At 42.8% G+C, this 17,179-nt stretch overlaps 1 protein-coding gene across 3 annotated transcripts in view; it reads right to left on the reverse strand.

Moving 5' to 3' along the window:
* Nucleotides 1-9,731: 9,731 nt before the first annotated feature.
* Nucleotides 9,732-17,179, reverse strand: part of ITGAV (integrin subunit alpha V) — a 48,616-nt gene continuing 41,168 nt past the window's right edge. Inside the window, exons 29-31 of one of the 3 annotated variants that reach the window (XM_041403249.1) lie at nt 16,761-16,883; nt 16,285-16,394; nt 9,732-9,845 (exon numbers count right to left, since the gene is read on the reverse strand). In XM_041403249.1, the coding sequence (XP_041259183.1) occupies nt 16,299-16,394; nt 16,761-16,883 (219 nt within the window). In that variant the 3' untranslated portion in view covers nt 9,732-9,845; nt 16,285-16,298. Of the gene's footprint in view, nt 9,846-10,997; nt 16,395-16,760; nt 16,884-17,179 lie in introns of those variants that run through there. The other 2 variants (XM_041403248.1, XM_041403247.1) reach the window with 2 other exon arrangements.

The raw sequence follows: 17,179 nt of genomic DNA on the forward strand, positions 1-17,179 counted from the left end.
GCTGTAGCAGCCAGTGCTCTGTGCTGCAGGCTCAGAGTGTGGAAGGAGTGCTCTTTCCCAGGAACCCAGCTCTGCTGAAGGGATCTGGAATGCCAACTCCAACTGAGCACATCTTGAGTGAAACCTGCCCTACTAAACACCAGGCTTAGGGAGCTCTGCAAGACGAATCCATTCCCTTCAACTTTTCCAATCCCAAATTCCCTAGCACAGCTTCTCCCAGCAAATACACTTCCCTACTTCTGGTTGGAAAGCTGTGCACACTCACATCCTCCGCTCAAACGTGTGCTAGCAGGAAAAGTGCTCTCAAACCTGACGTTTTCTGCTACAACCAGTGCCAGAGAAGCAAGGCAGGAAATGCAGCAGCTGCTTTGCAGCCTGCTGAATGCAACTTCTTGCAGCCACGTGTGGAAGGTGACAGTCCAGGACCATGCAGGAGCTGGCAAGCCAGGATGAGGCAGGAGGAACCAGACCTGGTGGTTTCAGCCTGCTGAACACAGGAGAGTTATTTGAGAGGAAACTAACTCTGATGGTTCCAGGGAAATGGTTAATCACAGAACCTGGGTGCTCCTACAGCGCCCCAGATGTAAAATCTATGAATTAGGAATGAAACACAATATCAGAGTAATAAAGAGGACACATTTGCTCTGTCACATTGTGCCTCAAGTCCCCACACATTATAGATGGATACAGTGATGTAAAAATATGCAACTTTCAAGACAACAAAGTAACCTGTGCTGTTTTGCTAAGTTTGACACAAGAATTGAGTTTATTTTGAATAAACTTTCCTCTCAGATCTTTGCCTGTGCCTTCAAAGACTTCATCTACTGAGCTAGTTCACAGGGAAAGCTTGCTATAGATCCCCAGTGACCCAGATAGCAGCTGCATTCCAAATTCTCTGCCTTTTCCTCAGCCTGACAGTAATTCTGTGAATGTTTTTACATAGCAATTGCCCTTTGATGGTGTACTTTCTGCCAACAGACTGACAAGAAGCAAACTTTAGCAAAACAAATAAGAGCTGCAAAAAACTACCACCTTGCAATAGGTAGCTTCCTGCCATCATTAATCCCTTGTTTCCTGCCACTTCTGACCATGTATCCACGGGCCCTGATTCCATGAATGCTAAAAGACATTGGCTCTCTCACTTCTTTACAATGAAAGGTACAATCAAGGCAAGTCTCTGGAAATCAAGCTTCCTGAAGTACAGAGCATGGGGCTGCATAATGTATTACAGGCTTCAGTGAAAGCAAACTGAAAGCTCAGGAGAGATGTCTCTCTCTTCAGAGCTCCTCAGTATGCCTGTGTTTATGCTGATTCTCTTCCCCCCCCCCCCCCCCCAAAAAAAAAAAAAAAAAAAAAGTAGTACATTTTTTGTGTGCTTTACCATGAAAAATCCCACATTCCTCTTTTTCCTGTATTAGTGACCTATATCCTGGAGCACGTGCATTTATGAATATTTCTTTTTCCTTATTCATTCCCATTTCCAGCTGCAGATGCTTTATCCCATCTCAGTGTCCTAATGCCCTCACTGATATTTTGTTACTGAGTCCTAGAACAGCACAGAAAGCTCAGACACTTAAGAACATCATCTCCAACAAATCAGGACATGTCCAAGTCTTGCATTCTTTCTCACCTGGCTGAGAAGCCATCATTGGAAACACCAGAGGCTGGGAATCCTGAGAAAAATGAACAGCAGATGAAAGGCCATTTTCTGAGCTTATTCCTATAGGTGGAGTTAGCTTAAACCACTAAACCATTTGGCTGGGGTGTGCATGTAACACTTCCAACTTGAAAATAAAGCTTTTCCCTGACACCAGTTATAAGCCAGTATCTACAGGATAAGAGGGTTGTGTTGCTGCTTGTGTAAAACAAATAATGCCAGCTCTGATCAGGAGCCTCTACTCAGACAGCCCTGGCTTCTTGAGCAGGAACTGTATCCTACATAACTGCTGAGCCATGAAAACGACTGAATTTCCTTCCTTACTGGAATGCTAAGGGATCTCCCACACAGCTTTTAATTCCTCACTCATTTTCTTGTGGTATCTGACTGCAACAAAAGCTCTAAAACAAAACTGGATTTATTGCTGCCCTACTAATCCCCAATCCAGTGACTTTGGGGACAGCAAACCACAAAGATTATTCCATCAAGTGACAAAGAAGACAGTCACACTGCACCACGGGGTTAAGTGCATTATTATGTGTTATTGCTCAAATTGAAACCCAGACAAATGTAACGAGATATAAGAACCAAATGCTCCTCTAAATACCCAAGTATTAGTATCAGCTACACACCAATACACAAGTCATTAGGAAAAATATTCTACAGCAAGAAAAAGGGAACACCACGATTAAAAAAGCAGTAAGTCACACAAACATGCTGCTGTTTTGGGAAAATATTTCTTTTCTGGTATCTCAAATCAAAAGGAAGTATGAGAAAGTTTCCTCCTACTGGAATGATCAGGAAGAATAAGACAACACAGAAAAGAGTTTAGAAAACTCTGAACCATAAATGACTTGTCTACAGCACAGCTTCACATTCGGCAGCCACTGATCATCACATGCAGGCAGACAGTGCTGAGACATGGGCTCAGAACCAAATTCCACAGGCAGCATCCAGGCAGTGAATTTCTGTCCAGCAGGTAAAAAAAGTAACCTCTGATTTTCTTCTGGGTCTGTCAACAATCACACACTTATCTCATCTGCCTCAACAAACAGGGGTTTGTGTATTAACAAATAAATACACCCAGCAATCCCAAATCCCCCCTCTCCTTTGTTCAGCACCACTGTTAGCTGCTGCAGCTTTTGAATTTCACCCTACAGAACCAAGCTAATCTCCCCATTGCATGCAAAGTGCAAAGCCATCTGCTTAAAACAAAACAAAAAAAAAAACCAAAAACCAAAAACAAAAGCACACAGACACAAAAAAAAAAAAAAAAACCCCCCCCAAAAAAAAAAAAAAAAAAACAAAATAAACAACAATAAACAACCAAACCCAAATAAACTCCTTTTCCCTGAATTCTGGAATGAGAGCCAGATTGGGCATAGTCTATAACAAATAACAGGGCAAGGTTTTTCTTGTTCATGCTGGGATTACAAAAGGCACGGGAACTACCCACACTTGAATAGAACACCTATTTTAAAACACTGTTCAAGTCTAATTTAATGTCTCCACACAGTAAAAAACCTCCAACATGAGGATGCTGTGTGTCACCCTGGGTAAAGTGACAGTTGCCACTGCCACAGCTGCATGCTGTTCATTCAGTACATGTCAGACCTGCCGCAGAGCTGATCCAGATAACTATCACTTATTCAATTAGTGGTCTCTGCTCTATTTATAGAGCAATATCTGCATCAGAAAGAGAATAATAATAATGCCCCACATCAGGATAGCCCAAGTCTCATGGACATTAAAGAACATAACGCTCAGCTCCTGTAAGGAATGCACCTCCATAAAGATAAAGAAAAGGGAACATGGAAAACAAAACCATATTGGCCTGGATCAGAGCCAGGACTATAATTCACTGAATTCTGTGCTCAAGCCTGCTGACCTCAATGATGAATATCTGAAGCTCCCAGCAGCTTCTCTTCAATTGCTTCTGCACACCAGAGCCCAGATTTCCAAACTACCGCAAGGAAAATGCAAAATTTCAGTATGAATAAGGAAGAGCCAAGGCAGGTTCTCCCCTCCAGCAATCACCACCCTAACCAGAGAGGCCTGTCTCTCTTGCTCTCCAATTTTTTTTTTTTTTATTTTCTTCTTTAATTTGGAAGAATGCCTGCATCTGTGAGATGAGAGGAGTCAGAATAACTCCATGGACTGGGTCCCTCTTGTATGTGTTCTCTGCCTTGTCACAGAATTTACTTATTTCTCTTGGCAGTGGCAAGTTTATTGTTGTTTTTAAGGGGAAAAAAAGATATGAACAAGAAACCCTTTTCACTCCTGATGTGCTACTACCTTCTCCCTGCTGTGTGCACCCCAGACACTCCACACAGCTGTGCTGACTTCAGCATCCCTCCTGGGCAGCACAACAATCCCAGGGGCAGGAGCCAGCTAATCCGGGAGGGAATTGATCTGTAAAACGCTGTAATGAGCTTCGACAGAACAGGGCCATCGATAGGGGAACACACGTCAAACGGAGCAGGCTGTGAACTCCAGCCCTGCTCTGTGCCCTGCCAGCCAGGCAGGATAAACCTCCTCTGCTGGGGCAGCTCTGGGGTGCACGAACCCAAACTCACAGCCTTGACCCTGCACAATCCCAATTGCACAGCCATCACCCTGCAAAAACCCAAATTCTCAGTCTTGACCCTGCACGATCCCAAATTCACAGCCATCACCCGGCACAATCCCAAATTCACAGCCATCACCCCGCACAATCCCAGATTCACAGCCTTGACCCTGCACAATCCCAAACTGACAGCCATCAACCCGCACAATCCCAAATCCAGGCAGGCTCCTCCTGGCTGGCAGAAGGCAGAGCCAGCCTGGCAGCCCCTGCAGCTGCAGGAGTGGCCCCTTGCCCTGAGGGATGGCTCTGCTGCCAGTCTTCTGCTGGAAAGGCAACAGCCATTTGTCCCTCCTACCTGGCAGCTGTGAACCATCCGATGGTCATTTAACATAAAAAGACATTAGTATCCATTATATACAAGTCTGGAGTCCTGTTCGCCTTCTAAAAATGTCCAAAATGTCAATAAAGCAAAAATTGCTTACATGCTTTGCTGAAGTGCCACACAAAAAAAAAAAAAAAGGTGCTTAGTAGCTTCTTCAGAGCAATAAAAATTTCAGCAGCAATTAGCTTATCTTTTTCAAAGTCTACCACTGGCTGTTTTCAGCTTTTATAGAGGAAAAAAATTAATCAAGATCATTTAGAAATCCAGCCAATAAGTGAAATAAACCTTTAACTATATTTAAACCTCACATAAACAAATGCTGACAACCAACTCAAATGATAATTTTTAGCATGCACAAGTTGAGAGTGAAGATGAAAGCTGTGGACCAGAAGACACTTTCTAGACTCTCATACCTCAGAGCCTATCATGCCAAATAAGCAAATAAAAGAAATCAGCAAGGGCTGGGCATGTGGGCCTGCAAAAACAACAGAACAGGCATCAAAACATTAGATACCAACAAAGACCTTGGCCAGGGCTGAAGGAGAGAAGGTAACAGAGCTTCTTGAAAAGAAATCAATACCTGAAACCAAAGAGGATCATTGAATTAGAAAAACTCTCCCTTTTTTTTTTTTTTTTTGCCACTCAATTTTTAATGAGCAAAATGTTCACTGCCCAAGTCAGAAATGTTGCCAATGCCTTTTAAGTGGTGTTTGGTGGTGATTAATGGTATATTCTACTAAAAGTATGATAAGAAGCAAACTAATGAAAAATCATCAGTGGAAATTAAAAAAACAAGGACCAAGATGCCCTTCTTCAAAATGATACAGTTTTAATGTTTGGAAAATAATAATAAAAACAAACCCACACCCAAAAAAAAAAAAGCAACAAAAAAACCCTGAAGAGCAAATCAAGGCATTTCAAGAGTGTATAAAGAAAAATTTAAGACTCAGTTCATTTGCTATCAAATCTAGTTACTTGTCCTACATCTTAAAGAAGTTGCAAAGAAATGCTGCAATTTAATATCTTTGCTTGTATTTCCTAATTAACAAATATACTTCAGCAGCTTTGCAAATTGGCCTCAATTCAGGAAAATATTAACCATCTGCCTAAAACTATGCACATTTTATACCTTCCTGAAGTCAACTGGAAACAGAAGCATGCACGCCTATATGCTAAAACTGAAACATATGCTCCAGTGATATGCTGAAATGGAGCCTTGGTGTTAAAAGGTCTTAATTCATGCTTGAAACCATCTTGAAATTCTTTGGTGAAAGGCAGCATGGCAAGAAAAATACTAGGTTTATCCTCATCTGAGCCACTAAACTTCATACTGTACACGTATGTTTTTTTAACCAGATGACAGTACAGACACCTCATCATTCGCTCTGCTTCTGCAAAGGGGTACCCCCAAATATTTGATTGCAAAACTACGGCCTAAAGCTGAAACATGCACATTATTTTCGTGGTCTTGGGTAAGCATCTGCAGAGGGGCTGCAAAAACTAACGAGCTCAGCAGCCCCATCACTCATTTGACAGGCTCAAGATGCTCGCACACGTAGCAGCTGGTTTATTTTTAAAGCGACACAGAAATATACACGGAAATAACCACCCATCTATGATCCACACGTACATATTTCTATTCCACGGACGCTCGGCTATCTCCCTGTGGCGATTCCTGCCAGCCAGCAGGAATCCCTGGAGCCCGGCTAGCCAAGGCCAGGCTTGTGTGGCCCGAGGTGCGGGTCAGCGCCGCTCCCGGCGGCTGCACTCACACCCGCGGGCTCCCAACACGGATCGCGCTCCAGCCCCACCGCTGGAGCCTTTTGGGGCTCCCGGGGCGAGCGGAGCCCGGGATGGGGAGAGCAGCCATCCCGCAGGGAGGGGACGTGGATGCAGAGGAGGGGTCGGTACCGGATACAGGGATGAAGTCGGTACCTTATGCAGGGATGGGATCAGTACCGGATGCCGGGATAAAGTCGGAACCGGATGCAGGGGAAGGTTTGGTCCTGATGCAGGGATGGAGTCGGTACCTGACGCCGAGAAGGGGTCGGTACCGGATACAAGGATGGGGTCGGTACCGGATGCAGGGAAGGGTTCGGTACCTGATGCAGGGAAGGGTCCGGTACCTGACGCCGGGAAGGGTTCGGTATCTGATGCAGGGAAGGGTTCGGTACCTGATGCAGGGAAGGGTTCGGTACCTGATGCAGGGAAGGGTTCGGTACCTGACGCCGGGAAGGGTTCGGTACCTGATGCAGGGGAGGGTTCGGTACCGGGTGCAGGGGAGGGTTCGGTACCTGATGCCGCGGCGGGGGCGCCCCCGGGCAACGCCGCTCGCTGCTGCTGCGGGCGGGTGGCGGCGGCGGCGGCCGGCCGCCCCATCATCATCATCACCATCATCATCATCAGCATCGGCAGCAGCGCGGCCGCCAGCCCCGGGAGCAGCGCGGAGAGGCGCCCGCAGGTGCCCGGCATGGCGAGCAGCCCGCGGGCAGCGGAGGCATATTGCGGGAGGCCGGCGCAGCGCTCCGCACCCGCGGCTCTGCGGCGGCGAGAGCGCTGCTCCGCCCGCCCACGGACGTGCCGGGGCGGGGCGGAGCGGGGCCACCTCCCCCGGGTGCCCGGGATGTCGCCGCTCCGAGGCGGCAGCGCTGGCATCGGCCCCCGCGCTTGTGGTGGGCAGTGCCCGCGGCAGCCGCAGCATCGCCCCCGCTCTGGGAAGCGCGGTGTCAGCCATCCACGGAACCCACGGAAGGCCTGGGAAAGGCCTTCGGGGTCACCGAGTCCAGCCTGTGACCCAAGAGCTCCGTGCCAAGCAGATCCTGCCACCTCCAGGCTTTCCTTCAACACCGGCAGGGATGGTGGCTCCGCCACCTCTCCGTTCCGATGTCTGATCATCCTTTCTGTGAAAAAACTCTGATGTCCAGCCTAAACGTCCCGTGGCACAGCTCAAGAGTGTGTCCTCTCGCCCTGTCACTGATTGCTTGGGAGCAGGGCCCATCTGGCTGCTCCGTGCTTGCAGGGAGCAGTGAGGTCTCCCCTGGGCCGCCTTTTCTCCAGAATAAACACGCCCGGCTCCCTCAGCTGCTCCTCATCCCACTCCAGACCCTTCCCCAAGCTCTGCTGCCCTTCTCTGGCCTCACAAACACGTGTACACACATTTCAATTTTACTTATATGCTTCCTTAGTTCTAAAAAAATGCGTTCAGGAGAGCTAAAGAAATTTATTCTCTATATTGCTGATCAGCGCGATGTTGGATATCAGGAACTGCTGGTAGGAATAAACACGCACATGAGGCAGAGAGATGGCTGTGTGTAGGATCAAGGCTTCAGGAGATGTAATGTCGTTTTCAAGGCTGTCACTGGAGCACACTCCTGATGAGGAGAGGCTGAGGGAGCTGGGTGTATCCACACAGCCCAGGGCAGGGTAATGGAAAAACCACTGCAGGTGTTCCCAGCGGATAAGGCTGGAAAAACCCCAAAACCCGAGGAAGGGCAGCACATCCAGACAAACCAAACTGCCCCAGAGCAGGCAGCCACCTGTGTGCTGGGGGCTGAGCACACACTGGCATCACCCCACAGGGGTCTCACACTGGTGGGGATGAGCGAGCCCATGCCATGATTCCGGAGAGGCCAACATCCCATTCTCTGTGAGCTCTTACAGAACAGGTAAACACTAAATCTTCAGTGTATGTTGAAATGGTGAATAGAAACTTCCTTGGAAAGTATAAAATTACTTGAATTGCTTTTTTACAAAAAAAGATCAGCCAAGTAAAGGGTTTATTTTAGACACTATGACATACTAGGCCAAATCTTGTTATTTTCAGATTGCAGAAAATTTCTTCATTGCAAGAGAAACAGAGGAATAGAGTCACAAACTATAGTAGGGTATAAATTTGGCCATGCTGAAAGTAAGAACTGACAGGTTACTGTGCATATTTTCAACATATCTCTTATAAAATCTGAAGAAAATATATTTTTCATTATGCCTCTATTCATTCTTTACAGTACAATGTAATTATTTGACTGCCATTAACAATGACTTGAAATAGATTTGGGATTGACATAGAAAATACAACTTGCTTTTATTGCAGTTGCTGACAGTCCATTGGCACCATTTTGGAACAGTCACTGCTCGTAGGATAATGCTGCAGTGGGAAATGCACATCCTCCTCAGCAGGTACTTCTCAGTATTATTCTTTATTGTCAATCTCTTTTTTTCTTCACATCAGCACCAAAAAAATCCTTTGCCATGAAAACCTGATTTCATTTGACAGGACCTTTCTTGAAAGAAAGCAAAGAACCACAAAAACCAGACAAATAAAACAATCATTTATTTGATGTGAAACTCCTCCAGGAACTCATAAGGAAAAAAATAAATTCTCTTTTTAGTTTAGCAGACATGCTCAGTGCCTATTTGCTTAATTAACATCCTCTCACCCAGCTTCCTATTTCCACCTTTTATGTGGGCACTGCGAAGGAAAAGTGGTTGTTCCTGCACAGCCACTCTTAGAGCTGAATTAATTTTGGATTCTCTGCAACTGTGTGTGGTCCCAGGTGGAAGAAAGGGACCTACAGGAAACCTGCTGGTGCTGATGCTCTGAGCTTCCTTTGTTCAGGAATTTGTCTGGTGACTGAGGGTGTGGCAGACCACAAATGCATTCCCAAATGTTTGCAGACAAGAGCTTTTAACAAGATATAAATTATTTGGAGAGGGATAGTTGAACCAACTTGGCAGGAACATTTTAAATTAATGCTGATGATATAGATATGCACAATTATTCATTTATAAAGTTCTGAGGGGGGAAATAATCTCTTAAATGTGTGATAAAAGCTCTCTTGAAAATGGCTGGAAAGGGGGAATAACATGTGAAAATAAATTGTCTCTACTACATTTAGAAAAATTAGGGTACACAATAACATTCATTTCAGCAAAAATATAATCACAATCAGGATTTTCTTCTTAAACAAATTTTCTTTAAAGAAATGAAGGTTTGTAGTAATTTGTTTTAACTACCTGAGTATTTTCTTGAGGAACTGTGTCCAGCAGTAACTCCTGCAGTCTTTAAATGTTGCTACACACTCTTCAAACTGTAAACAAATTACAGCCATTGCCATCAACCAGTGAACATGGCATCTGCTGTTCTGCCAGGGCCAAAAATGTGTGCACAAATGACACAGAAATGTCAGTCTATGTGGACTCTGCAAAACTCCCAAAAGCAGTACCACACAGGCCTGGTCTGCCTGTAAAATTACAAATAATGTAAATTACAATGGGGTATTTTACTGTCAGTATTCTTCTCACATTTTCAAGGTGTGTGTTGTGCTTTTGTGTCCTGTAAACCTAGTCTTAGCATGTCCTGTGTGTTTGTCAAGAGGGGTAATAATTCAGCACCAGGAGTTTATCAGGAAGATGCAGCAGGACAGATTGATTCTAGGTGAAATACCTTGTGAGAAGATGAGAAGCTGACAGCACTAACCTCAATTCTTTATGTAGATCAGACAATCTATTGATGAGAAGTTCCTGTAAATACTTTTTCAAAGTATTGTTCACAATGTTCTTGAGAATGCCTGAACCGGCGATTTAAAAATATTAACGTACTGACATGCACTAAAGTATTAATGTATTGGCAATGCATTTACAAGCTAACTAATGATCAAAACTCACAGTCAAGCATCACTCAGGTGTGCAAAGAGTGAAGTACAGCTACAGTGACATCTGTGGAAGTTGTTAATTAAACCACAAATATCAGATTTTCATCTTTTCTGTCTCCTTTATTACTCTTCTCTTTAGGTTAAATTCTCTAGCAAACCAGGGGACTCACTAGTTTGGAGTTTTTCTGAAGTGTTCACAATCACATTTACTTCTCACGGGTTTTTTTTAGCAATAAAACACACTCATGAATGCCTTTATTGTGACACAAAATATTATTGTCACCCCACCCACACAGCGGAGTATGACTGGTAATCAGAAAAAATGTAACACTCAGATCAAATTAGACTAAGAATACAACAAGGAAAAAAACTCCAGCTCCCTGAGAATTTTCCTGACCTGAGGACAAGATGTCAGCATTTTCTACAGGAATTTGGCACCTATAAAGTCTAAAATATTTATTTCTGGTATGTAGAAATTTCTGTTGGAAATCAGTTTTGTGGTGATAGAATATAGTCTGTGACTAGATCATTTTTCTTGCTTGTAATTACAAGATTTTTTGACTCAAGGTGCCACTTGAGGTGCAAACATAAAAGCTGTGTAAATGTAAGGTTTTTGAACTTAGCACATAATTGTGGAGTACAAACATATACTATGAAATATTTTTGAATTAAATGCATTTTAAAAAATACACATAAGGCAGAAAAAAATCCCAAAAAACCAAAAACAAGCCTATAGCAGAATTTCTGTTGATTAAGAGGTATTTTATTCCAAAATTCTAAATATCAGAATCAAATCAATAATTACATTTTTCGGTTTACCCAATCATAGTATTTTGAAATTGTATATATACATAGAAAAATACAACCTAATAAAAACACTCAAATTTGCATTAGGATGAAAAGGATGAGTTAAAAAGCAAACCATAGCTATAATAGCTATATATTTCATATCAGTACAAAATTACTGTGCCACAATACCCACTTCTCTGCACAATTTATAATTTAATACAAAATAAGGTGACTTCAAATGTATATTGCTCTCCTTAAATGTACCGAAGACCTTTGAAACAAGTTCATGGTAACTGAAAATATTCCCATTTTTGCTGCAAGTATTTACTGCATGACAAAGAAACATAAAACGCAGCACTCTCGTTAGTATGTTAATTTTTTGCTTGTGCAAATAATGCTCTACTGATTTACTGCACGAGCAAACACAAGAAAAAGGCAAAAAAAAATCCATTATGAAGAAATAAAATGTTACATTTTCAGAATATTTGTGTCATAGCAAATACAGGTTTCCTTCATGGACTAGAAAAGCAAAACCTGCACAAGGATTTTTTAAGATGCAAATGCTGCATGAAATCTTCCATTACTTTGCAAAAGCCAAGGGTCAAGTTATTCACCTTTAATGCAGCACATCTGGAGAAGTTCATTGCATGAAAGGTTAGATTTCCTGTGCTATGTTAAAATTCTACACATTGGGAATTAAAAATAGACCTAAATACCACAATCACATGAAACAGCAGTAGTACTAGAGACTCAACCCCAGTATTCTATAGTCTCCAGTCAAATTTTCCACAATGGGCTTAAAGAAGGTGGTACCAGTTCTGAAGAACTCAGGAGTTAGTAGTGGATAGACTTTAGAATATACAGCAAGCTTCACCCAATGTGGGTGATCAAAGACTTGCAATAGCATTAACTCATCACCTCCAGCGAGCACGCTGGCTCTGTCATGTCCTCCCGCAAAAACAAAAACACCACGGCCCTTCTCAGGCCAGCAAAACCGGGCAGAGAGAGGACTTGGCAGGCAACCAGCTCAGACCATGGCATATTGCACCTGGGGCTGGAGGCTAAAGACTCAGTACCAAGGAGTTCAGCTCCCACAGGAGTCAGCAGAGCTCAGTAATAACCCTGATCCCAGCTGTGGCATCAGGCTGGAACCACGCCATCGGGGCACTCACAGCTCGGCACGCCTCAGAAACCAACCAAAATCGTCTCATCTGGGCCCTGCCATCACCTTTTTATTTTTTGGATTCCTGTTTTTCTGTAATAAAATACTTTTTTTTCTCCCAACTGATTAACAGCCAGCAGCGTTGGACACAAAGAATCACGTTCAAAGGGCCACGTTAGTCTGGACCAAAGATAAAAACTGGTTTTCACCAGGGTAATGCTGCTCTGAGACTGTCTGGGAGGGTGTAGGAAAAAATACTGCAGGGCTCTGTCAGGGTAACCAACAACAAACCCAAATGCTGCAAAAATCTAAGTGCAGCATGATTCCTTCACCAAGTACATGCTGATTATAGCTGAAACATTTTCAAAATACCCTTTAAGACTATTTAAGCGTGGACTCAAGTTTAGAAACAACTGAATATTTAATACCTTTGCTTGGAATAAGTGTTCTATAAAGAAAGAGCACACGTAGTAAATTTCAGAAAGTTTCCACAAGCATTATGAGAATTGGAGATCAATGTGTAGATCAAGATTTAAAACAGAAAAAACCCTGATAACTTGGCAAACAATGTCAGCAAACTTAATCAAAGATTTCAAATTACACTGATAAATATAGCCCATATTTGACTTTACAGTCATGCTTAAACAAAAGCTATTTCCACAACTTCATAGTTTCTTGAAAGAAATGTAAACCTATAAATTAGGTTCCTTGCTTTACATTTTCTAAATATTGTCAAACGTAGTAACAGATAATATGCATTCTGTAATATAAATCACTTTTCAATATTGATCATGAGATGCTGCATTAATTGCAAACTGGAGCACTTACATAATTTCATATTTCATTATAAAAGATATAGCTCTTTAAAAATGTTTTTATTGTCTAAATAATTACATAGCTCTTGATTTTATATTCATAAAAAGTCTGCTCCTGAAACATAGCTCTCAAAAGAGGGCTAATTCTCTGTTACTGTACTTGTATTTTTTAAATGCTTCCAGTATGCACCATGTGCATACCAATTTTGACTCAAAGGCATTAATTTCATTCTAAAATACCTTTTCTAAAGTTTCTCTAAAAGCTTTGACATCATTCTACAGTACTTGCTGCAAGAATACATCAATGCCTGTTAAGTCTATAAAATTTATATTGACACAAGTACATACATAATCTGGAATCTTATTGCTGAATCTAGAACACACTATCAAAAGTTTCCTGCACCCCCATTCAGGAAAATTTCCAGTTTGGAATCTCCCTGAAACACAAATGCTACTTTAAACTGAATTTGAGGTGTTACATCTATGCTCACTAAGTAACCTGTATACTCCATTTATATATGCAGTGGTCTTTTAATCTAACTGGAAATTAATGGACATGGAAGAAGCAACTATTTGTTCTCATTCTCCAGCAGAAGGCAAGAAATAAAAATCACTTAAATAAGTCTTACTTTATGTAACTTCAAAAATGGAAGATACTTTCTATAGCTACAGTAGTTGTACCAATAAAATGTACCTTCTTATCCTGAAAATCAGCGGAAAGAGTTTCCAGTAAAATTAGGATGCGGTTAGCACAGACATTAGCAATGCTATGGTATCCCATCCCTCTGAGCAGGAGGGATCTTGACCATGCTTTTTTTTTTAAATACTCTTTTTCACCTCCTAACAAAGCCTACACATGCAAGTAGTCTAATAAATTTCAAGTCACCACGGAGTGTACATGTAATGAAAGCACACACGTAGGAATTAGAGCTATAATCTGTCTGGCAGTCTCTTAAACCTCTTACCCTACTGAGATTAAGGCTGAGTAAAACCAATCTCCTTGCACACAGATAATCAGCTGGCACAGCGTGAGAACCACAAGCCCGTGTAAATAACTGAAGATGCTGCTCTACCAAAGTCACATTTTGGGGCCAGGATCAAAGCCTGACTCCTGATTCTCTACTACATTACTAGCAACAATACTAAAAATAAGGACAAAAGCAAACATTGGCCACACTGAAGACCTCGAAAGTTCAGTGAAAGCGGAATCATAGCCCTATACCCTTTTGTGTAAACTAATTTTATCTAAACAGTCTAAACCAAACCCATGTAAATGGATAAATATGCAAGCCTATATCTGGTGAACATACTGGCCCCCCAGCCTCAGTGCTCTCTCCCTGAAGGACTCAGATGCCATCACGGATCAGCAAGTAAGAATGGACTTAACAACAAAAGCCATTGGTGGATTTTAAGCCTCTGAAAGGGTGCAGAAATCAGAGTTGAAACAAACTGCCCATTTCAGAAAATTCTGGGTTTAGTGGGTACTGCTGTATTTATGGGGGAGATGCAGCTGTGGACAAAAACCCCAAGGTACAAAACCAAACCAGAGCTTTTGCCCTTTCAAGAACTTAGAAGTCTCACTGGTGTAAGTACATTAGAAGTCTTCCTTTGTGTGCCTGGCTGCACACAGAGAGTTTATAGTGTAATTTATTCTCTTTTTGGAAAAGAGAATAAACACATCTCATAGAAGGCACCTCAGTAATGGTTCAGGTATGTCCTCTGTAGGATCTGTGCAGCCTGTGGTTGCAAGCTGAACAACCTCCTGCTCTGCAGTTCCTTGTGCACTGAAATGCATAGACAATGCTCTTCTCTCAATCAGTGTAAGAAGCTTCCTTTTACTACACCAACAGTGAGGGAAATAAGCTGAGAGTGATGTAAAACTGGTTTCAAACCACTGACCTTTTGGTATGTTCAAAAACCAGCAATGAATTAAAATTCTTAGTGTCTTTTCTGTTAATGAAATGCATTGAACATAATGAAATGTCTTGTGCAATGAAATGCCTTGTGCAATGAAACATGCAGGGCCTGAAACAATGAATGAATCAAATCAGACAAGCCAATGAAACAATGAATGAGTGAAGTGAAACAAGCCGAATCAACCTTTACTTATTGAACCCTTGTGCACTGCCAGCTCTTCCCTGTGCAGGTGTAATCCAGATCCATGGATGTGGCTGGCAGAGAGACTGGTCTGAACAGCCCCTGTGTCATTCCATCCTGCACCTGGGCATGGTCAAGCAGGGAAAGTGAGGATTAACAGTTTCCCTACAGTGCACCAGGTAACCTGTCACACAGTGTCCCTCCAGGGTTCTGCTAGAAACCAAAATACAATCCAACTAATTTACAGCCTTCACCTCAAACCCTGCACAGGTTTAACTTGTGGATATCAAGGGTTTTCTCAGACATGCCTGTTGGCAGCCACAGCCCAGCACCTTGTCCCTGGCAGGGCATGAATGCATCCATGGTGCCAAGAACTCTGTGGAACACCTGGATCCTGCACTGTGGAAATACATAGCAGAGTCTTGGGATCTTGCCCTGAATCTTTTCCCCAAGTCCCACAGAAAATACATCAGCCCCAGATTTCTATCCCTCACTTGGTGCTTGCAGGCTCAGTGCCTACAGTAAGAGACCCAGGACATGGAGAACAGTATTTGTAAGGTCTAGAGGGAAACCACAAAACACATGACTGAGCAGGCAGGGGAACCGGTGTCAGCTGTGAATGATTCCACTGCATATTTCCTATTTCTTGAGCAGGAGAAAAAAAAAATCATCATCAGAGCTAATGGGTAAAGAACATTCTTCAGTACTGTAAAGCAAGCTACATTCCTTTTTTTTTTTTTTTGTGCAATTGACTTTCAAGAGCTAGGCAATGAAATGTAGTGTACTCCAACCAAAACCAACCACGGAATCCAGCCAGCACCTCCGGAGGCTGTTGGCTCCAAGGGCAAATGCAGAATCTGCGTAGCAATTCATGGAGAGTCAAGTCAGTACATGAACCAGAGAAGATGATGCGTCCTGTGTCCCAGCAAGCAGAATCCCAGCACTGCTGTCCCTGGAGTTTGTCCCTCGGGGTCAGTGCGGATGCGTTAGTGGCAGGCAGGAAGGGGTTAATGCAGGGGGGAGGTTGAAGTGTTTTGCCCTTGTTTTGCTCGTGCTGAAGCCTTCTGAGAACAGCAGCTCTGCAGTGGTGAGGGTTTGCTCATGGAGGGGGAAGCCAATATTTGTAACCAAGATGTAGGCAAGTGTACGTTTCAGAATGTCTTACAGATAAAACTCTGCTTAGGCTTCTGATGTTCCCTCCCCGTTCTCATGCGGTTGCAGTTGCTCTCTTTCTTGTTCTTCCTGAGGTGGCCTCACCCGTTTGAAAAAGCCCATCTGTGGTTCAGAGAACAATTAAGAAATTGCATTGTGACTTGCAAAACATACATCCTTTTTCTTTCCTCCATGATCAGATCTTAACTGATTAAGCTGTCTTTTCACTCTCGTCCCTCAGTTTTGACCTCCACAGACAGTAAATATCAGTTGAAAACTTAAACTGAGTTCAGCACCATCACAGACATGCTCTTTTATTCAGCCTCTTCCTGACAAAGCTGAAAAGCTTTTACAGTTATTCCAAAAACTTAACTGATTCAGATGATCAGGGGGGCAAGGCATTTCTGCAAAGTGCTAGTACTGTATGAAATAATACATCACTAGTAGGGAAAAGCAAATTATACAAAACCCCCCAGACACAGAACTTACCCTGTACATGACAAACACTAGAACAGCCAGGAGCAGTAGCCCTGCTAGGACGGCCAAAATGATAACCCACACTGGCACAGGCATGGGCTGTGGCTGAATGCCCCATGTAATATTTGTAGCAACCTGATAGAAAAACACAATAAATCACATTTTGCACCACAGTGATATGCTGAGTTCATCCATGCAGTTTGAATCTTGTATACCGTAATCCTATCATGATTATAATCTTAATCCAGTATAAATTACTTTTTCTCTCCAGAATGAATCAAAAGCCATAGATTCTTGGTGACATAAAGTCTTCACTGACCCAAATTTAATAGGATTTTAAAATTAAATTATGGTAGGGGGTTGGGGATTGTTTTGCCTGGGTTTGCCTTTTTGCAGTCAGTGATAACACGGCAACATGTCTTCTGTAATTC

Source organism: Onychostruthus taczanowskii, unplaced genomic scaffold (genome assembly GCF_017590055.1).
Source record: "Onychostruthus taczanowskii isolate IOZ18803 unplaced genomic scaffold, ASM1759005v1 scaffold20, whole genome shotgun sequence".
Taxonomy (NCBI): Eukaryota; Metazoa; Chordata; class Aves; order Passeriformes; family Passeridae; genus Onychostruthus; species Onychostruthus taczanowskii.